Here is a 20,025-nt window from a genome sequence, read left to right on the forward strand (position 1 = left end):
AATTATCCATATCGTCAATAAAAAACAAAGCGCGCGAGGGTCTCTTTCTTGATCTTGTGTGTGGACTTCGGCCTTCGCGTCGAGGCTTAAACGATTCCCTCAATAATATACAACACAAAGCGTGTCTATTTCGCTTGGGCTTCGCTGTCGATTCTCGCTGCGGCCTGGCACGGCTTTGGCGGAAGCAGCTTCCCGTCGCGCACCTCCATGAACGCGTCGAAGAAAGCACCTCCCGCGAGATCGCAGAGCGCGTCGGCCGCCTCTCCCTCGCCCGCCTCGGGCATGCTGTCTGGGTGGTAGACGACCACAACGACGCTGTCGGGGCAGGCCGCGCGCAGCCTGCCCGCCACGAGCGCCTTGCTCCACGCCGAAAGGGGCGCGAAGAACTCGTCGAGCAGCAGCAGCCTCGGGCAAACGGGACGCAGCAGCACCGACCGCACCAGCTCCAGCTTGGCGCGCTGCCCGCCTACGGGACGGTTTTGAGACGGCTCCGAGACGGCTCCACCACCACCACCGCCTCGGAGCCGCGTCTCTGCCCGAGAGGGCGCCGCAGTAATCCTCGTGCTCCGCCATCAGCTCGGCAGCAAGGCTCTCCTCCTCCTCCCGCCTCCCCTCGCCGCCCTCCGTACCGCCGCCCGCCGCCGCGCCGTCGTCGCGCCGGCTCCAAAAGTGGAGCTCCGTGAGCAGTGCCGCGGCTCGCGCCGCCAGCGGAGCCAGCGAGGTGTTGCGGTGGGCGGAGGGGGCGAGCCAGCGGACGGGCTGGCAGGAGAGCGGGCAGTAGAGCCGCTGCGTCACCTGAGGAGCGAGGAAGTGTCTAGGAAGTGTCTAGGAAGTGTCGGGATCACCTGAGGGTCGCTCGACGGACGCTCTCGGGTCGCTCTCGGGCTGCTCCTGGGGCACTCTCGGACGTACTACACTCCTCGACGATGTCGTCGGCGGAGAGGCGCAGCTGCACGTCGCACTCGCCGGCCAGCGCCAGCCCGGCCGGCAGGGCCCCGCCGCGAGCGCACGAGGAGAGGAGTGCGAGGAGGCTGCTCTTGCCGCTCCCGTTTGGGCCAAACAGCGCGTAGACCGACGGGCGGAGCTCGACGCTCTCCCCGCCGCTGCCGACGACCACGCGAGAAGCGCCGCGCGTGAACTCGCACCGCACGCGCACGGTCGCTGAAGTGTCGCCGCCGTGCTCGTCACCGAAGCTGCAGCGGACTCGAGCTGCCGCCTGCGCCTCGGCGACCGCCGCGTGCAGCGCGACGAGCTCGACCGAGTTGCGGCGGACGGAAGCGAGCTGCGCCTGCGGGAAGGTTCCCAGAAGGTTCCTAGAGGGTACCCGGAGAGCTGCGGCGAGCGGAGGCGGGCTGCCTCTGCACGAGAGCGCGTGAGCAGCGTGTCGATCGAGTCCTCGATCACGCGCGAGTAGAGCCAGATCTCAGAGACTCCGACGTGGCCCGCCTGGAACGGATCAGGGCCGAGATGGCCCGAGATGAGCCGATCGTCCCAGAGACGCCAGGGGGGCGGGGTTCACACCTCGAGCAGCCAGGCGATGCCAACCTCAATCGACGGGTGAAGGACGTCCTGCCAGTAGAGCCAGCCGATCCAGTTGCGCAGCGCGTTGATCACGTGCTTGCACCGCTCCTCCGCCTGCGCCTGCAGCGCTACCTCGCCCCACCGCTCGCGCGCGAGCTCGAGCGAGCCGGCCGCCGTCAGCTGCGCCGCCTGCCGCAAAGGCGTAGGCGACGAGGCGTCTCGGAGTCTTCGCGGGTCATCTCGGCGTCCTGTCGGACTCCTCTCCAGTGATCGGGTCGTCGTGGCGTCCTCTCAAGCAAGTGACTCGCCTGCGCGAGGTCGTAGGCGACCACGCGCGCCAAGCGCGAGTCGGCGCGCTTCTCCGCCTTGCGGTGCTCCTCGAAGGCGTCGGTCAGCGCCGCGTGGAGCGCCGACTTGGCGGCGTCGAGGCCGAGGATGATCGGAAGCCCGGCGAGGGCGAGGCGCGGGTGGCGGAGGAGGACCGAGGGGAGTAGCGCCATCTTTGGGAGGGAGAAGAGCTTCCGCTCGGCGAGAGAGAAGATGGTGTGCACGCTCTCCTTGAGGGCGTCCGCGTGTGCGTCCAGCGTCAGGTTGGAGCGGGCCGTGGCGGCGAGGCTCTCTCCTAGAAGGTTCCTAGAAGGTTCCTAGAGAGTTCCTAGAGGGTTCCAGAGGGCCGTGGCGGCGAGGGCTCTCTCCGTCCGCGAGCACGAGCTGCCTTCTAGGAACCTTCTAGGAACCTTCTAGGAGAGACTCTCCGTCCGCGAGCACGAGCTGGACTGAGAGAGAGTACGTGAGCCGGTGGAGAAAGGTGCGCTCGAGGTGCGCGTTGATGGACTCCACGGCGGTCCGCTGCGCCAGGTAGGGGAGCCCGACCACGGCCATGAAGCGGAGGGCGTGCCTTCCGAAGTCAGCTGCGGATAGCTGCGGCGGGCCGCCCGCTGCACCTCCGCCGGCGAGGAGCAGCCTATCACGTCGCACAAAAAGTGATCAGAATCGCAGACTGATACTCACAAGCAGCCTCGCGAACGAGGCCGCCGGTTCTTCCGCTGCTGCGCCGCCTTGACGTACGTCACGCCCAGCTGGCCGAGGGCGAGCTGGCAGTGCAGCGTGGTGAGCGCGAGCGTCGAGAGGTGTGTCTCGAGGCTGTCGGCGCCTGAAGAAGGGCTCCTCCTAGAAGGTCCTGGAAGGTGCACAGAAGGCTCGGACAAAGGTGCGTCTCGAGGTCACCCAGGACGCGGCGCGCGGACGCGTGGGCGAGGCCGACCTCCTCGACGAGGAGCAAGTGGCGCACGGCCCGCCAGACAGCGCTGCCGTGCGACGCACAGACCGCGACGGCAGCAATGCTCGCCGAAGCGGCAGCCGGGCGCTCGAGGGCCATGGCAGCGAGCGAAGCTGCGGCTGGGGCAGCGGCGATAGCTGCAGCCGCGACTGCGAGCGCGCATCCGCCCGCGAGCGTGTGCTCACTCTCGTGTGCTTTGGTCAGAGCCGCCGCCGAGAGGCCGAGCAAGCCGCCGACCAGTCGCCAGCGCCAGGGCCAGAGGATGGCGATGCTCGCGGCCTGCGCCGCGGCCACGGCCAGCAGTCGCAACCACGTCCCGCAATGGTCGGCGAAGAGGGACAGAGCGAAAGCACCCACCGCAACGCACGAAGGTGCAGTGATCGCGAGCTGCTCGCCGTCTGATGAGCGGAAGCGGCAGCGAAAGTACGAGGCCGGGAGGAAGGCGACGGCAAAATCGCATGAGAGGAAGGAGACAGTGTGCGCTAGCAGGCCGGGCGTCATGCTCCACGAGAACGACAGTTGTGGACAGTAGGCTTTCAGGCTCTGTGGCAATTGCAGGGACTAACGAGCAGACGCTGGACTCGCCTGGGTTCCGGCTCCTACCTCCTAGGGGAGGGGTCGGGAGTCTGTTTGACTCGCACCAAAACGCCCTACCTACCTACCTATTGCATAGGGTCTAACCGTGGTGAACAGAGACCCCCTATCTGGCTAGGAGCCGGAACCCTGCCAGTCCAGGGTTCGGACTTTTGGGGGGTACTAGGGACAAATCGTCGAAGTGTAAAATCAACCCTCGAGTACACGGCTTACTGTACGTCCTCACAACTGCCCCGAGAGAGCACATGCAGCTGCCCCCTCCCGGCCCCTCCCCTCACCCGCGCGGTTCCTGCGTCGGCGGCGCTGCCGGGCGCTCGCCCAGCACCGAATGCTTCAGCCGGTGCAGCGCGACCCAGACGCCCACGCCGACCAGGGGCATGCCGCACCCGAGCGCAACCTCCGGCTGGACGGGCAGGTAGCCGAGTGTGTGCGCCGCCTTTGCGGCGTAGCCGAGGACGCCGGTGGAGTAGTAGGTGATGGCCACAACAGAGAGCCCCTCAACGCACTCCTGCAGCAGCAGCTGCGTGCGCGCCGTCTCCTTGAGCTGCTCGAGCTGCTCCACGTTCTGCGCCTGCTGCTCGACGGTCAGCCGCGCGCGGAGCAGGTCGATGGTGGTGCGGGAGGACGCGGCGACGGACGCGAGCCGCGCGGACATGGCGCTGCAGCTGCGCATCGCGGGCTGCAGCGCGCCCATGAGGAAGGACTCCAAGCTCGGCGCGCCTGTGGATCGTACCCGAGATGAGCCGAGAGAGCCCGAGGTTCGATCAGGAAGGGGCTCCCTCGCGCCCTCGAGCCGGCCCAGCCTCAGGAAGGAGACGCGGTCCTCGACAATCTTGGCGTAGGCGGCGGCGGCGGAGAAGCGGTAGCTCGCAATCTCTTGCACCCGCAACGCGGTGGCGGTGAGGCGCAGCAGACCGTCGAGCAGCCTGCGCTGCCCCTCGAGGTCGCACGCGCTCGAGCGGCGCAGCTCGTCGTTGACGCCCTGCAGCTGCGCCTGAGGACCAAGCCAGCCGTGTGCGTGAGTCCTCCGCTCCGCGAGATCTTTCGAGATCCGGACACACAATACGACTGGCGCCTGCAGCGCGTCCACACGCGGAGAGACGGAGCGCGCCAGCGGCTGCGCCATCAGCGCCAAGGAGCGGTACTTGTCCAGCTCGATCAGGCGCTGCACCACCTTGCCCGCCGCCGTGCGCTGCCCTGCGGCCGCCACCGCCAGGCCCTGCCGCACGGCGTCGAGCCCTCTGCCGCCGACGGGCGCGTGGTGCTGCCAGCGGGACGGGACCGCCTCGACGAGCCAGACGACCACTCTTAGCTAGTCGTCGATGAGTGGCTGGCTGACTGCTGATTCGCGCCTCGACGAGGAGCCGGACGAACCCGTCCTCGTGCGCGCGCCTACCTCCGCCCGCCCAGATTGCGCGAGATGCCTTGACCGAGGTGCAGCCGCCCTCGTGCCTCGGGGGTCATATCTCGGGCCCTCTCGGGCCCTCTCGGGCCCTCTCGGGCCCTCTCGCGCGCCAGTCGGTCGTCACCCGAAAGTCGCCGTCGTCGACACTCGCCGCCGTCACAAAGCTGGAGCGGTTGAAGTGCGGCGAGTACTGGCGGATGTCGATGTGCGTCGGGTGCGGAGGCTCGCGCGAGACGACGGCGATGTGCGTCGCGGCGACCACGCGCCCCGGCAGGGAGTGGAGCCACCAGGCCGGCACCGCGGAGAGCGAGAGGGAGGGCGCCTCGAAGAGAGGCGACCCCTCCTCCGGGAGGGGCCGCAGGAAGGTGTACGTGCTCACCTGTAGGGGACGCAGGAGCGGGAGAGCGTGGGAGGCGGCGGAGGCGGGAGGAGGGGAGGTGGTGGCGTCGTGTGCGGCAGGGAGAGGCGGCCTCGGTGTTTTGCTCCCAGCGCAGCCTGCCCGCGCCACCGAGGTCTGCCGTGAAGAAGGTGGCGGACGCCTCTGGCGGCGGGACGAGGAAGTGCTCGCAGAGGAGGGAGAGGTGCGAATGCTCCTCTCGCGCCTCCTCTCTGGTCCGGCCGACCACGCACGCGGCCTCGATGCTGCTCGGAGGCTCAGAGCGGGTGGCGCTGTCGAGAAGGTGGCGCTGCGAAAACATCGGGAAAACGACGCCCTCGAGCTCGAACGGCTCCTTGTGCGTGGTGGTGATCGCCGTGACGGCGCAAGGCAGTGCGTCCAGTCTCGGGAAGGGCCTTCCGTGGAGGACTCCGGCGACGTCCTTCCGCAGAGGGTGCTGCGAAATCGGATGATGCGAGGCGCGGGCGGCGACTGTGCAGACGCTACGCACCGAGCGGGTAGCGGCTCGGCTAGACGTCACCGTCGCTCGCATGTTGCAGCTCGGTCGGTTCTCCAGAGCAGTGTGCCAGCGGCCACCGCGAGTCTGACTCGAGATCCGGATTTGATCGAATTCGAGGCAATCGGCCTCAAGTACCCTCATCCACCGCTTTTCAGACGGTTCGTTGTGATTGTTTCGTGAATCGAAAAAATAAAGAAAACTTGGCGCGTTAGGTCGCGCTCCAGCGCGCCCCGGCCGACCTCTCCGAACAGCATGTCCTCTGACGGCTCTCCGCCGGCGTCGCCGCCGGCGCGGCGCGCGCCCAGCGCGCGCGCGTCCAAGGGCAACCGGATGGCGAGCCTCATCGCGCAGGAGGAGGACGAGCGCGAGGACGACGCGGACAAAGAGTTTTACGAGCAGGACTTTTGGGCGGACGCGGAGGAGGACGCGGAGTACGCGATGGAGGCGGACGACGAGGGCGCCGACTCCTTTGACTCCGACTTTGGAGACTCCAGCGAGTCGGACGGCGACGACGGCGAGGAGGAGGAGAAGGCGGCGCGCAAGGCGGCAAAGCCGAAGAAGCGGTCGGTGTATGTGGACCCGAAGGCGCGCGCGGACAAGCAGGCGGCGGGCGAGGGCGGCGCGGGCGGCGGCGCGGCGCCGCGGCCGCGCAAGCGCCCTCGCAGCGAGTTGGCTGGCCTCGACCCGATCGTCGCCCGCGGCTCGCTGCGCGCCTCGACAAAGGACGCGACGGCGCAGGCGCGTGACCGCTCCGCGCCGCCGCTCCGCCCGCGCGACGCCTCGCGGCCCCGCCACACCGCGGCCGCCCCTCGCACGACCTCGCCCCGCCGCTCCTCTGCCGGGTGGTGGTCGGGAGAGGAGCGATCCCCCCTCTCTCTCGCCCTCACGGTAGGCGCAAGAGAAGAGGCGGCAGGCGATCGAGCTGGCGGAGCGGCGCAAGGGGGAGGGGAGGGGGCAGGCAGGCAGGCGGGGCGTCGAGCTCGTCCGCCTCACGCAGGAGGAGATCCTCGCTGAGGCCCGCAGACCCGGCCTCGCCCACTCCGCCTGGCTGGCCATCTGTTTGAGCCGTCCCCCGGCCTTGCTTGCAGGCGGCGCAGACTGAGATCATCAACCGCGCCTCGCTCGAGCAGATGCTCCGCGTCGAGGAGGAGAAGCGGAAGGTGGTGGTGCGCGACCGCCGGACGAGCGGGCCGCGTGTGGTGACGAAGTCCACCCGCGAGGGAGACTCCGTCCGCACCTACGTCACCTTCACCGACGGACCGCTGCCGCCCGCCATCGACGACGTCGCGCCCGACTACCCGCCGCAGGTCAAGTGCGCCGTGACCGGGCAGCCCGCGCGCTACTTTGACCCGGCGAGCCGCTCGCCCTACGCGACGCTGGAGGCGTTCCGCACGCTGCGCGGCGAGCGGCGCGTCCGGCCCTCCGCGTCGTGAGCGTGAGGAAGGCGCGGAGCTCGCATGTGTGGGTTGCGGTGACATTTTTAATCTAGAACTGAGTGCCAGTTCGGAGAGCGCGGACAATGGGGCACTCGGCCGGGCGGGCTCCCGCCTGGCGGGGGTCATGCGTCACACTCACAGCACCTTTTACCGCCGGGTGCGACGAGAGCGAGAGTCGTCAGTCGTGAGTCGACGGAGAGAGAGAGCAGAGAGCGCGGAGCAATCCGTAACAGTGGAACCTACAATACACTAGACAATCACGACCGCAAAGCTAAGCCGCGACGCAGTGTGACATGCGCATGCCACATGCCACACACGAAGACGAACCGGTACTCGAGAACACACACTGACGGCACTTCTCTCTGCCAAAGAGAGAGTTCCTGCGCGGACTACTCGTGCACACGAAAGCCCTAGGTAGTTAACTAGACGCTCCGCGGTCCACGTCCTGCGGCGTGGGTGTCGCCCTCGTCCTTTTCAGTTCGCCACATGGCTTGGCGCTCCTCCTTTAGTTCGCCACTGGCTTCGCGCTCCTCCTTTAGGGAGGATCCCTGGCACTGCCACTTGGTTTTTTTCTTTTGACTTGCAGCAAGCCAAACTGTGGCCGAGTTCGCATGGCGAGATCTCGTCTCTCTCTGCCAAACAAAAAACTCTCTCTCAAAACAAACCAAAACAAACCAAACGAGTTTCCACGGGCCACCAGTGACGCCCATCTCTCCCTCCGTCTCGACACTCGAGTAAGTCGTCCTTTGTTTTGGTTTTAAGTTGTTATTGAGAAGAAAAATACCTCGTATAGTCTCATTTTAGTCAAGTGCTCGTATGACCCAAACAGACCTCTGAGCTCTCTGTTGTTGAGACGAAAATGCCCCCTTTCTTAGCTCCCACCCGGCCCTGGAGGCGTGCGGTTACCCCTCCCGGGCGGCCCCGGCGAATTTCGGAGACACTTTTAGCCATAGCGAGAGCGATACAGTAGGGACGCAGCGATGACGTCCCCTGAGTTCCTCAACTGCCCTCTACCGCCCGGCGTCGGCGCCTGTGACCTTCTCCAGCGCCGCCAGCTGCTGCGCGGCCGTGCAATCGCTCGGCTCGGCGAGGTATCCCGTGAGCGCGTAGACCCCCACCACGCCATTGTCTCCGCCTAGACAACACGCTCAGAGAGGTTACGCCCTCGTCTCATCGTGGGCGTGAAAGGGGCCAGAGGTGTCAAGCAGCGGTCGGTTATGGGCGACGGGAGAGAGGGTATCCGAGAGGTTGCTCGCACCCGCCACCAGCACGGGCGACGACGGCGCAAAGGAGACGCACGAGAGCCGCGTCCCGTCTAGCTGATCGGTGTGGATCGGGCTGATGGTGCTCTGCGCGAGGTCCCAGATGTCGAGCCGCCCGTCGCCCGTCGCCGAGGCAAAGATGGTCGCGCTGCTCGGCGACCACGCCACGTCGCTCACGGGCTCCGCGCTCGGCTGTGTGGCAGAGGCGGGGTGGTCAGCGAGGCGGAGGCGACGCGCAAGGCACGAGATGGTCAGGGTGGCAAACGGCGCGCACTGCACCCTGGCTGTGCCTCGGCTGAACACATGGCAGCGACTCCTGTTTCGGTCGTCTCTCGCTTCCCTCACTAAGCCACATCTCTCGCCTGGAAAGTAAAAAGCGCTGCCGCCTTCTCGGCGTCCCACAGCTTGATCGTCCAATCCGCCGAGCAGGAGAGGAAGGCGCCCGCACCAAAGGGCGACCAACGCACACGGTAGACGGGGCCGCTGTGCCCAAAGTAGTGCGCGAGCACCTGCTCGCGGCCAGCGGAATGTAGGGGGGGGTAAGGAGGGTGGGTGGGTGGGGTGGGGTGGGGTGGGGGGGGAGGCGGAGCGGGGGCGCAAGGCGCCTGCTCATTGTAGGAGCGCGAGCACTTGTGCACGTGCCCGTCCTCGGTGCCGGCGACGTACAGCAGGTTGTCGGCGGCGTGGAAGTCGAGACAGAGGCCCGCCGCGCGCCGCGAGATGGTGCCACGTACCGCTTCGCCCTGCCGCGCCACGCGCCGGAGGACCATCAGGTCGGTGTGCTCGAGCCCCTTCTGCACGTTCCACTGCGTCACCTGTGCGGCGAGATGGCGGGCTAGAAGGTGGAGGTGTGGTGGTGGCATGGCACCGGGGGCGAGCGGAGTTTCGCGAGGCGGCAGGGTGAAAGGAGCTGCAGGAGGGCAGTGCGCACCCTCCCGTCGGTAGAGATCGAGACGAGTGCCTCGCCGAGGCCCTTGCCCTCGGCGACCCATCGGAGGCCCCAGACCGGGTCGGTGTGCTTCCCGCCTGCGTCGATGAGTCTGGTGCCATCACCGCCGGTGTCGACGACTCGCCCGAGGCGCCATTCTCTCTTGCCTCGCCGAGCGATGCGGCCGATGCTACCGGCACCGACACCGAGTCGTCCCGCACGTCTCTCAAGGCAGAGGCTCCAATCAGGCCCGAGGAGCCTCCGGCGCCCTCCGAAAAGGATGTGCCGCCCGCACCGGATATCGAGGCAAGGGGGAGGTCGGCAACGGATGCACTGGGATCGATCAGCGCGGCGCGGCTCTCGCCGTCGCCGGGCGCGTCGAGCAGGCTCCGTGGCGTCACGTCATTGCCCTGCGAGTCGAGCACGACCACCTGCGGTCATATCCGAAGGGGTCACTCGGCACCCATGCCCTCACGCGAGGGATATCTTCACATGAACATGAACATGATGCTGCAAAAAGGATGTGGGTGCACATTATATTGGTCGGGCAGCATTTTGCTCGTGAACGTTCCAGCTGCCGTGTCGACTGGTCTGCCCTATTCCATTCGGCGCACCTGTGCCCTGCCTGCTGCGCCTGAGGCCCTCCGGGAGGCACTCCCTTTGGCAGAAGCCTTGCGACCGCGCAGACTCGTCTCACGCGAGTTGAGCCGCCGCGACTGGCTACTGTTCTGCCGCCGCGACGACAGCGCCGAGCGCTCACTCATGGCGTGAAACGCGCTCGGCCGCCCAAAAGTAACGGCTAACAAATAAAAAGAATTTTAATCCACAGCCTCTCACGACACTGTCTCACGACACTGGGCACGGGACTGGCGCGCACTTTACGTTTTCGTGCGACAATACAGGTTGCCCGCCGAAAAGAAAGCCAATTCGGCTTGGGCCCTCGGGGGCCTGCGGGCGGCCTTCTCTCGAGGTCTCGAGATACACAAAGCGGCCAACAATACAGGGGGCCCTTCACACAAATCTTAACCCCGGTCGCAGATCGCACGCACGGACAGTCGAGAGGAGGAACAGACGTCCCCACCTTTGGCTTTGCAGGATTTTAAGGGTGAGGGGGAAGGGCGCATCGCACGCGGAGAGCACTTGGAGCACTTGGAGTGCAGTCATTGGACGAGTGTTTACGTCCACAACAACTCTGACTACAAGCGACCTGAGGGAGGGGTAGAGTGTAGAGCGGCGTCGGTCGGGCTGTTCGGCATTCTCTGTTCACAGTAGGGTGATAAGAAACAAGAACCTCGCATGCGACGACAGTGAGGGTGTGAGAGACAGACCCAGGGAAGGTCTTTCACTACCTTACAGCCCCTGCCTGAGCTCAGGCTCGACAGACGTCGGTTTATCTCGGTTTGACTTCACACCGAGCCAGCTGGGAGTGGCTGCGGATAGCAGACCGCGGGAGGTCGCTGTGTAATGAGGCTGCTCGCTACTGCCATCGCCGCCCGGCCGCTGCTTGTGCCGCGTGCGGCGCCGGCCGCGCTGCTCGACGTCGAGGCCGTGGCGAGCGTGCACACCACCCTCGGCGACCTGAGCAGCACTCTGGCGTTCGCGGATCAGGCCGGAAACCTCGCAGGCACTCTCTTCCCGCTCTCTTTGCCGCCGTACCTCCTCTTCCTCTACTTCATCTGCCAGGACTGCAACGGCCTCTCGCCCACCGCCAAGGCCGGCTTCACCAGCCTGCTCGCGTTTGTCTTTGCCACCGTCGCGACGTCGGTCGTCGCCGTCAAGTCCTACGGCCTCAACCTGGCCAACGTGGACTGGCTGCACTCGGGCGCGGAGCAGCTCCTCTCCTTCACAAACGTTTGCAACGTCCGCAACGCCTCACGCTCCGCCCTCGCCGCCTGCTGAGTCAGCCTCACCTCGGCTCATCTCGGAGCTGTCTCCAGGTGGTCGGCCTCAAGCTCACCCTCGACGCCTACTCGGCGGGCGGTGGCGCGACGCCTCCCCCGTCGGGTGGCGCGCTCTCCTCTCCCGCCTTCAAGCTCATCGGATGCGCGGCGGCGGCAACCTGTCTGGCGACGTGGGCTGCGGCGGGCGGCGTGCTGGAGGGGCACACCCAGTACCTGGGAGGGGCAGGAGCAGCAGCGCGCGGACTTGCGCCCGTGCCGCCGCAGCCGCGCCTGCTCACCGCTGCATATGCCGCCCTCAGGCAACCTGCCCGGCGGGCTGTGGACGGTCGGCTTTGCGGAGCCAGCCAACGCTCTGTCGGTGCCGCGCGTGTGCCTCTCCTCGGGGGAGCAGTCGAGGAAGCTTCTCTGAACCCTCCCCCCCCTCTCCCCCCTGGCGCCTCCCTGCAGGTGCCGACTTGGACGATCCACGTCTCTTCGCTGCTCGAGTGGCTCGTCGCCATGGGGCGAGAGATAGGGGAGATCTGGGGAGATCTGGGGAGATCTGGGGCGAGGAGACGACAGACTTGCAGAGACTACTGTGCGGACAGTAGCAGGGACCAGCAGAGAGGAGATGCCTCTCCCCTCGGCGAAGCTCGGGCTGATCTCGGCTGAGCTCCTCCAGGCTCGTCTGGCGGCTCGGCACCGCCTCGGGCAACCCAAAGTGGAGGGGGCTCACTTGGGGCATCCCTCCCCTCCCCTCGCCGTCTGCCAGCCTCGGCACATCTCTGGCCAACCTCGGGCGAAGCTTCGATGAACAGGCATGACCCCGAGCCCGCGCTTCCGTGAACTGGAGTCTGTTGCTGAGCCGTGAGTGAGAAGCGAACAGGCATGATCCCGAGCCACTCGTCTGGCGTCTGCGCTTGCGTGTACCACTTCTTCTACAACGCAGAGAGCCTGCAGTTCATCGTCCTCGCGCAGGCGAGATGAGCCGAGAGGAGCCGAGAGGAGCCGAGATGAGCCGAGATGAGATGAGCCGAGATGAGCCGAGATGAGCCGAGAGGAGCCGAGATGAGCCGAGATGAGCCGAGATGAGATGAGCCGAGATGAGCCGAGATGAGCCGAGATGAGCCGAGATGAGATGAGCCGAGAGCCTGCAGCGCATCGTCCTCGAACAGGCGGCGAGGGAGGGGGGGGGAGGGTGGGGGGGGGGGGGAGGATTGCCGCCTCGCCCCTTCACCGCCGCCTTCACAGCCGAGGTATATAAAGAGACGCCGTCCCCTGCAGCCCTTCACCTCGCCCCTCCACCGCCGCAGCTCCTCCTCGCCAGGCGGCGCTCACTCTGCTCGGCAACTGCACCCTCGCCTTCGCCGCGTGGCGCCTCGCCGCCTCCAACGGCTACGCCTTCTCGCTGCCGTCGCTCGGCGATCCGGGCGGCGGCGAGGCGGCCGAGGAGCAAGAGGGCGCCGCCGCCGCCGCAGTGGCGAGGGCGGCGGCAGCGGACACACCGGCCGCCGCCGCCGCCTCTGCCGCCGCCTCTGCCGGCGTGGACGGCTCGGGCGGCGATTTGAGCGGTCTGCTCCTCGTCCTCGCCGTGTCTGTGGCGAGCTCGTGGTCTATAGTCGTGACAGGTCGACATACACTCGGAATGACCGCCATAGTATCACAACAGGCGAGCTCGTACGTGATCAAGTACGGAGAGACGCTGCTGCCCGTGGTGGCGGAAGGCGACTCGCTGGCGGTGCAGGCGCGCCGCCTGAGAGGAAGAACAGATCGTTAGAGCTGCAGTCAAGATGGATGAGTCTTGTGGTTCGCTGGCGGTGCAGGTGCTCGCGCCGCTGATGGTGGTGGCGGCGACGGGCTTCAACTGCTGGAAGTGGTGGCAGCGCTCGCAGGAGGACCGCGACTTTGGCGGGCTGATCTAGCGGAAGCACCGCTACCGCCACCGCTGGTCGCCTGTTTTTCTTTGCATAGGGCCAGGGGTGGCAAAAGCATGTCCTGCATGCAGTGCCCGTAGTGTTACCGCTGCCGTACATGTAGTGCCCGCGTGAATTCTTCTTCGCTAACCAGCATAACCATAATCAATAAACAAAAGAGCAGGCATCTCCAGGAGAGATGGGCGACGCACGAACACAGAGGCACAGCACGCACGCCGCCTCGTTCCCTTGATTTCTTTTCGCATCAAGAATGGGGCGGCTGACCAAGAAAGAATTCTCTGTGGGGCACACAGGTTCGAAAGAAACATGGTATTAACAACGAAGGCGCTCTCAGAAAGAAACCTACTCGTTGGGCTGCGAAGCACGCCCAACATAGCGGGTACTTTCCGAGGCGCATTTCTCGAGTAGAAAGAAACTCCCGCACCCGCTTCCTTTGCCTGCGACACGTGTGGTCAAGAACGGCGGAACGCTTTTGCTTTGGTATAGATAGGGCTGAGATTCTTCGGCAAATGGCACACATGGAGTCGGGGGCGAGCGGCTGCCAAGGAGGCGCGACTCTCAGGTGGCTCCATCACGTCGCACAAACCGAGACAAGACACGTTGCTGTGGCGACACAGTAAGACCACAGACGCACATGCATGCCGTAATCGACACGCCCCATGACACGCAGCCTCGCCAATGTCTCGCGCGGCACATGCATGCAGTAATCGACACAAGCCCCATGGCACGCAGCCTCGCCAATGTCTCGCCTCGCCTCAGGTCTGCTGCCTCACGCATGGCACTCAGAGGCCGTGCAGTACATTCACCGTCCTCTTCCCGAGCCTCTTCCTCTTTCCCGTCACCCGCTTGTCGCACAGGTCAAGGATGGTGACCTCCTCTCCGGTGTGCGCGTCGATGAACGAGACGCGGTAGTAGCCGAAGGTATTGTCCCTCTTCTGCAGGACCTCCGTGTAGTGCATGCGCGTCTCCTTCGAGACGCTGTACCCCGTGATCCCCGACAGCTCGGTCGCCGCCTTCTCGTCCTTCGGGAGGACGCCCTCGGGAGATGCCGCGGACGCCACGCGGGAATTCTGGTTGCCCTTTCCGCCGCGACGGATGCCCGCGCGCTGTGAGACGGCGGAGCGCAGCTGCGGCGGCACGCTCAGCTTCCCCATCACCGCCTCGCGCGGCTGGCCCGCCTCGACGGCGGCGGCGGCCTCCACCCACTCCTCCTGCGTCTTGTCGCTCACGCCCGCCGCAGCGATCGCCGCCGCCGCAGCGCTCGCCGCCTTTGCCGACCAGCGGCTGCCCGCGAGCTTCGAGACGGCGGAGCGCAGCTGCAGCGGCACGCTCAGCTTCCCCATCACCGCCTCGCGCGGCTGGCCCGCCTCGACGGCGGCGGCGGCCTCCACCCACTCCTCCTGCGTCTTGTCGCTCACGCCCGCCGCAGCGATCGCCAGCTGCGGCGGCACGCTCAGCTTCCCCATCACCGCCTCGCGCGGCTGGCCCGCCGCCTCAGCGCGCGCCGCAGCCAGGTTGTCGAGACCCGCGACCTTCACGTAGACGCCGCTCACGGTGACGCTGACCTTGATCTTGGACGCCTGGTCGCCGGCGTTGCCATCTGAGTGAAGCTGCATCCCCGCCAGCACGATGTTCGTGACAACGTCGGTGGGCTCGGTGGCGGGTGGGAGGGGCGAGGAGGAGGAGGAGGCGGCGGCGGCGGGCGGCACGGCGGCGGCGGCAGGGTACGCGATGGGGTAGAGGTGGACGCGGAGAGTGCCAACCTTCAGGAGGAGGAGGCTGCGCAGCATCGGGCTGAAAAAGCGGCCGACGCTCGAGTCCTTGTGCGTCTTGTACGCCGGGGCTGAGCACACGTTGGGCGCGATGCCGGTGCGCACCCAGCCCGGCTCGTCGTCGGCCGCGAACATCACCGGCAGGTAGCCCAGGCTCTTGACAAAGTCGGAGACGGTCACGCCTGCCAGCTTCCAGCCCTGCAGCAACTCGACGTCCTGCAGCTCGTTGCGAAGCGCAGCGACACCGCTGAGGACCTCTCCGTCGCCGCCGAGCCGCCCGAGGAAGATCGAGGCCTTGGCTGGCCAGCGCGTCGTCGCCTTGTTGGCTGGAGACCAAAACAGCCTCGCCCTCGACGCCGACGGCGTTGTCTTTACTTGGGGCGCTGGCGGACTTGGCTGCTTAGGCCACGGAGAGGACCTGTCGCACCAGCTGTTGCCCAAGAAGATTGAGGCGTGGTCGCGGGAATGAGAGGGGGGGCGTCACCCACGAAAAGAAATTCCCCGCGGGCCCTGTTTTGGGTTGCCTGTTTTGTTTCTTTATACCGGCTGTCGCTCGGCGGCTCCCATGGCGTGCTACCTCTCGGTCCTGCGCCTATGAGAGAAAGATAGATGTGATGGGAGAGGAAGAGCTTACCTCTTGTCCCTGGTAGAGAGAGTTCTTTTTGTTGAATTCTATTCTTGATGGCCCCACGCAGAGCAGGTGAGTGGTGATTTGAGCCCCGTTTTCCGTCCATAAACCATGTCGACCCTGTCCGACCTCCGCCGAGAATACGCGACCTTCAAAGCGGAGCAAAAGGCCGCTGCCGCCGCAGCGCAAACGGCCGCTGCCGCCGCAGCACAAGCGGAGCAGCAGGCAGCCGCCGCCGCAGCAGAGGCTGCGAAGGAGTGGGAGGAGATGCTTGAGGATCTCGATCTCATCGAGCGAGCCATAGCTGACATTCGATCCCTTCACGTTCAGCAGCGCTGGGAGTGGGAGCGCTATCTCCTCATCATATATCGTCAGGCCATCGAACTGCCAGTTCTCGCGGTGATGTCCCCGGAGGAGCTGCTCGCAAACCCCGCGCGTGCGTGGCAGTGGACACGCTTTATGGAGCCAGGCGCTTTAAGGAGTCAGGCGGAGGCAGCTCTAGCGACGCCGCCCCCAGGCGGAGCATCGGCGGCAGCAGCAGTGAGTAGCGTCATGCCGGCGCCGACCTCCACGCTGCCACTTACGCTGCCGGGCCCAGAGCACCCGGGGCCCGAACCGCGCGTCGCATCTCCGCCATCTCCACGCAGGCCCGTCGCGAGACGCGCAACTCGCAAGGCGCTAACGCAAGGCCGCAAGAGGCCGGGGCAGCAGCTCGAGGCGGAGCCGAAGCATCGACACGCCGAGCAGCGGCACCTGGCGCCGACGAGCGCCGCCGCCTCTGTCTCCGCCGCCGCCTCTGTCTCCGCCGCCGCCTCTGTCTCCGCCGCCGCCGCCACCCATCCCGCCGCCGACACCTTCTTCGCCGAGATCGCGCGCTCTCTCAGCCCCGTCGCTGTCGTCAACGACCTGCCGCAGCTCGAGGGGACGGAGTACAACCCCGCGCGACCCCTCGACCCAGGGGAAGGGCCGCTGGACAGCGCGTCAGATGCCGACATGGAATGGCCACTCTCGATCTGACCTCGGAAACATTAATCATAATCCTCGTCAGACAGAGAGAGATATTCTTGAGAGAATGACAGAGCGAGTATTGTTGTTACATTGGAGTCGTGTGAAGTAGGCGGGCGGAAGGAAGCGAGTTGTGTAGTAGATATACAAAAGGGAGGGAACACTGCGACACCAGCGGGCAAACAAGAAACTCGCGAAGCTCGTGTGAACTAGCCGGGGCAGTCGGAGAAGGGGCAACTCCGTGCACTGACGGTCGGCCGCCAGAAAACACGCCTGCGTGGATCGCGTCACACCAATCCTCGCTACCCAACGCGGCCAAAGGAAGGGAACCTCGAGAAAGAAGAAACTCAGCGCGCGGCGCTGACCAGCTCGCTCCCGCTGCGTGCCTATCTCGCGTCGGAGCACGTAAAGGCGCACCGTGCAAATCGCGCACCGCCACTATTGCACCGAGCCTCGCGAGGCGCCAAGGAAAGCACGTGCATTATTGCACCACCACCATGCGCCGCACACCGAATCGTGATGCGTCGCCGCCGGGAGAGCATCTGCCGCTTGTGCATGGCAGCAGCGCCAAGCCTGCCGTGGCGCGAGAGTCGCTCTGGTACCACTCGTCGTTCCTCATCATGGCCGAGGCGATGGGAATGGGCGTGCTCGGCATCCCGCACGCCACCGCCCAGATCGGGTGGGTGTGGGTGGGCGGCACTACTCCTAGACACCTCCGCTCTCCTCGCCCGCCACGCTTGCCCGGCTTCAACCAGAGGCCCACCACGACGCCGCCTCCGAGATGGCCAGTCGGTAGCACGTCCACGCCCACTCACGCCCACGACACGCCCACGACATGTCCACGGCACGGTACTCTGCAGGGTCTCACTGCGTGCGTCGCTTTTGGACTCGTCTCGACTTACTCGTCGCTGCTGCTCGGGCGGGTGAAGAACGACGCCTTCGCACAGGCGGACTCGGCTCACCTCGGCTCACCTCGCTGACGCTGATCTCGGCTGACCTCGCTGACGCTGATCTCGGCTGATCTCGGCTGATCTCGGCTGATCTCCGCGCCTCTGACCAGGCCGAGAGCTACGCTGACGTCGCCCTCGCCGCCTTTGGGCCAGCCGCCGCCCGCCTCACGCGAGCTTCGGTGCTGCTCACTTGGCAAGCCCCTCCACCCGCTGTCCTTCCGCTAGAAGGGAGCACTGTCTCACCCCTCCGAGTCGGACGGCGGCAGGCAGTCGATCCTCCCCTTCTTCCTGCTCGCGTGCGCCGAGTCGGCGCGCACCTTCGCCCCGTGGGCGCTTCTCGACACGCCCACCTGGCCGCGCCTCGGAACCTTCTCGGAACCGTCGTGGACCCGGCTCGCACCAGCCTTCTCGGGCACTCCTCTAGGCTGCTCCTCGTGGCTCTGCTTCTGCTGCCTCCTCTCCAGCTGCGCACACTGCACCAGGTCACATCGCCCTCCGTCGCATCGAGCACTCTCGGGCACATCTCGGGCACATCTCGGCGCATCTCGGCGCATCTCATTCGGGTGGGCTGCGCCAGGTCGTAGGACTCTCCTTCGCTGGAGCTTTCCAGGAACCTTCGAGGAGCCTTCCAGGAGCCCCCGTAGGTTGCATGGCTCTCTTTCGCCTCCTCCGTCGCCATCGTCGCCGCCATATCCGCCATCATGGCCGCCCTCCTCCTCCAAGCCCGCGACGACGCCGCCCCCGCCTCGCCCCCCTCCGCCGGCGCCGTGATGAGCCGAGAGGAGCCGAGAGGAGCCGAGATGAGCCGAGAGGAGCCGAGAGCACAGCGTGTGGCTGATTATTAGCTAATTAACTAGTTAATTAATTAATCTCGCTGCGAGCAGGCGGGCGGAGGCACAGCGTGTGGCTCCCCTCGGGCGCCGCCTCCCTCGACTCGTTCGGCGCGGTCTCCGCGTTCGTGTTCGCGTACCAGTGCCACTCGGTGCTCCTCGAGATCATGCGCGAGATGCGCGAGCCGCGCTCTTTCCCCGCCGCGGCGCGTGCTGCGTACGGCGTCATGGGCCTCGTCTACACGTGCACCTGCGTGCTCGCCTACGGGGCGTACGGCAGCGAGGTGGCCGGCTTCCTGCCCGAGTCGATGCCACCGGGGCACGCCAAGCGCCTGGTCGGCCTCGCTGCTCTCTCCTCCGCTCCCGGGACACCGCCGAGCCTGAGTCGACCCGATGCCGAGGTCAGGTCGGCCTGCTGCTCGCCCTACACACTGCCGTCGCCTACATGGTCGCCGCGCAGCCGCTGCACCGCTCCATCCACGCCTCGCTGCTCGCCGAGCCGGGGGGCGGGGCCCGCGCCGCCCTCTGCTGGCTCTGTGTCTCGAGCGGCGTGCTGCTCCTCAGCATCGTCCTCGCGACAGCGGTCCCGTTCTTCTCCGACCTCCAGTCCCTGCTCGGATCGCTCGCCGGCGCGCCGATGATGTTTGGCTTCCCCGCGCTCTTCTACCTCCGCGCCTGCCGCGCGCACGGCTTGGCGCTCTCCTGGTTCGACGCGGCGGCGTGCCACTTCCTGCTCTACCTGCTCACGCCGACCCTCGTCGTGCTTGGCACGCTCAGCTCGATGCGCTCCATCGCGCACAGCTGGGAGGTGGCGCTCGCCGCAGACGCCGCGGCGCAAGCCCAGCCGGCTTACTTGAGGTAGAACGAAAAACATGTTTCGGCTTCGCCCGTCGTTACTCGTTAGTCGTCCTCCCGATGGGGGACTAGCACTAGCCGTCTTCCACATGGTCCCTCGGGTCCCTGCTGCTCCTAATCTCGTCGTACATCCTCCTGCTGATCTCCGCAACATCCTGCTCCCTCCCTCTTCTCGCCCTGCGCGTCTGCTCCGCCTCCCCGTCGTCCGCCCTGCGTCGTCTGGTGACGGGTCCTCCATAGTCAGTTGAGGTCGCCGCCCTCCTCGTGCCTCTTCCCAACGTTTCCTCGGCGGCCGATGCCGTCTTCTCCGACTCCGCCGTCCCCGCGTCTGCCCTCGCATCTCTTCAACACCTACATAGCTCGTTAACCGTCTGCCACGCCACGGCGGTGTGGAGGACGACAGACAAGCGCTGCATCTGCAACCCGTGCCAGTTCTTGGTGGTCCATGTGACCTCATCGAGGTGCTGAGCGTGCGAAAGTTTGTTACTCAGCTGGTCCGCCGCCTGCCGAAGAATTTTGCGGACGCCGTCCCCGAAGCCGCCGAACGTCTCGAAGTCGAGCAAACGCAGGTCGCAATTCTTCTCCCGCGCGAACCGGTAGTCGCCCTTCTCGTAGGGGGCCGTCACAGGTGCCGCCCCCGCCTCCGCCTCCCCCTCACTCTCCCCCTCCTCCTCTTCCGCCGCCGCCGCCTCCGCCTCTGCATCCTCCGCCTCCCTCCCCCTCCCCCTCTCCCTTTTCGTTTTTTCTTTTCTTTTTTTTTTTTCCTCTCTGTCTTCTTTTTTCTCTTTTTTTCTTTTCCGTTCTGTTTCCTTTTCCTCCGTCCTCCTTTCCTTTTTTTTTTTTCTCCTTC

General features: G+C 66.1%; 7 protein-coding genes across 7 annotated transcripts; 4 read left to right on the top strand and 3 right to left on the bottom strand.

The window, feature by feature from the left end:
* Positions 1–82: 82 nt before the first annotated feature.
* On the bottom strand, positions 83–3,396 carry EMIHUDRAFT_457489 (hypothetical protein). The gene is made up of 8 exons (XM_005778003.1): positions 2,749–3,396; positions 2,590–2,674; positions 2,259–2,485; positions 1,851–2,143; positions 1,522–1,710; positions 1,405–1,446; positions 913–1,288; positions 83–466 (listed from the first exon to the last, which is right to left on the bottom strand). The coding sequence occupies exons 1-8, from the start codon at positions 3,299–3,301 to the stop codon at positions 126–128; spliced, it is 2,106 nt and encodes a 701-aa protein (XP_005778060.1). The 5' UTR covers positions 3,302–3,396; the 3' UTR covers positions 83–125.
* Positions 3,397–3,668: 272 nt separating this feature from the next.
* On the bottom strand, positions 3,669–5,733 carry EMIHUDRAFT_457490 (hypothetical protein; the record flags this gene model as incomplete). Its single annotated transcript, XM_005778004.1, has 4 exons — positions 5,270–5,733; positions 4,924–5,178; positions 4,464–4,706; positions 3,669–4,388 (listed from the first exon to the last, which is right to left on the bottom strand). Exons 1-4 carry the CDS (start codon positions 5,726–5,728, stop codon positions 3,669–3,671), a joined length of 1,677 nt encoding a protein of 558 aa, XP_005778061.1. The 5' UTR covers positions 5,729–5,733.
* Positions 5,734–6,025: 292 nt separating this feature from the next.
* Positions 6,026–7,128, top strand: EMIHUDRAFT_237406 (hypothetical protein; the record flags this gene model as incomplete). The annotated part of the gene is made up of 3 exons (XM_005778005.1): positions 6,026–6,262; positions 6,588–6,677; positions 6,784–7,128. The coding sequence occupies 3 exons, from the start codon at positions 6,026–6,028 to the stop codon at positions 7,126–7,128; spliced, it is 672 nt and encodes a 223-aa protein (XP_005778062.1).
* Positions 7,129–8,141: 1,013 nt separating this feature from the next.
* EMIHUDRAFT_115368 (hypothetical protein) lies at positions 8,142–9,875 on the bottom strand (the record flags this gene model as incomplete). Its single annotated transcript, XM_005778006.1, has 7 exons — positions 8,142–8,266; positions 8,390–8,585; positions 8,747–8,902; positions 9,032–9,208; positions 9,325–9,419; positions 9,617–9,752; positions 9,855–9,875. The coding sequence occupies 7 exons, from the start codon at positions 9,873–9,875 to the stop codon at positions 8,142–8,144; spliced, it is 906 nt and encodes a 301-aa protein (XP_005778063.1).
* Positions 9,876–10,785: 910 nt separating this feature from the next.
* On the top strand, positions 10,786–13,123 carry EMIHUDRAFT_115369 (hypothetical protein; the record flags this gene model as incomplete). The annotated part of the gene is made up of 7 exons (XM_005778007.1): positions 10,786–11,181; positions 11,259–11,301; positions 11,522–11,580; positions 11,670–11,799; positions 12,088–12,167; positions 12,529–12,939; positions 13,025–13,123. The coding sequence occupies 7 exons, from the start codon at positions 10,786–10,788 to the stop codon at positions 13,121–13,123; spliced, it is 1,218 nt and encodes a 405-aa protein (XP_005778064.1).
* Positions 13,124–15,646: 2,523 nt separating this feature from the next.
* EMIHUDRAFT_237411 (hypothetical protein) lies at positions 15,647–16,217 on the top strand (the record flags this gene model as incomplete). Its single annotated transcript, XM_005778008.1, has 2 exons — positions 15,647–15,971; positions 16,183–16,217. 2 exons carry the CDS (start codon positions 15,647–15,649, stop codon positions 16,215–16,217), a joined length of 360 nt encoding a protein of 119 aa, XP_005778065.1.
* Positions 16,218–17,037: 820 nt separating this feature from the next.
* On the top strand, positions 17,038–19,182 carry EMIHUDRAFT_237412 (hypothetical protein; the record flags this gene model as incomplete). Its single annotated transcript, XM_005778009.1, has 5 exons — positions 17,038–17,223; positions 17,401–17,463; positions 17,716–17,972; positions 18,385–18,726; positions 18,867–19,182. 5 exons carry the CDS (start codon positions 17,038–17,040, stop codon positions 19,180–19,182), a joined length of 1,164 nt encoding a protein of 387 aa, XP_005778066.1.
* Positions 19,183–20,025: the final 843 nt, after the last annotated feature.

Source organism: Emiliania huxleyi (genome assembly GCF_000372725.1).
Source record: "Emiliania huxleyi CCMP1516 unplaced genomic scaffold EMIHUscaffold_250, whole genome shotgun sequence".
Taxonomy (NCBI): Eukaryota; Haptophyta; order Isochrysidales; family Noelaerhabdaceae; genus Emiliania; species Emiliania huxleyi.

Excerpts from the sequence above, each read along its gene's own strand:
- EMIHUDRAFT_457489 (XM_005778003.1), bottom strand. The coding sequence starts at position 3,301 with ATGACGCCCGGCCTGCTAGCGCACACTGTCTCCTTCCTCTCATGCGAT. Across the intron at positions 2,675-2,748 it reads GTCCGCGCGCCGCGTCCTGG|GCGCCGACAGCCTCGAGACA; the intron begins GTGACCTCGAGA and ends GCCCTTCTTCAG. Across the intron at positions 1,711-1,850 it reads ACTCGCGCTTGGCGCGCGTG|GCGGCGCAGCTGACGGCGGC; the intron begins GTCGCCTACGAC and ends CCTTTGCGGCAG.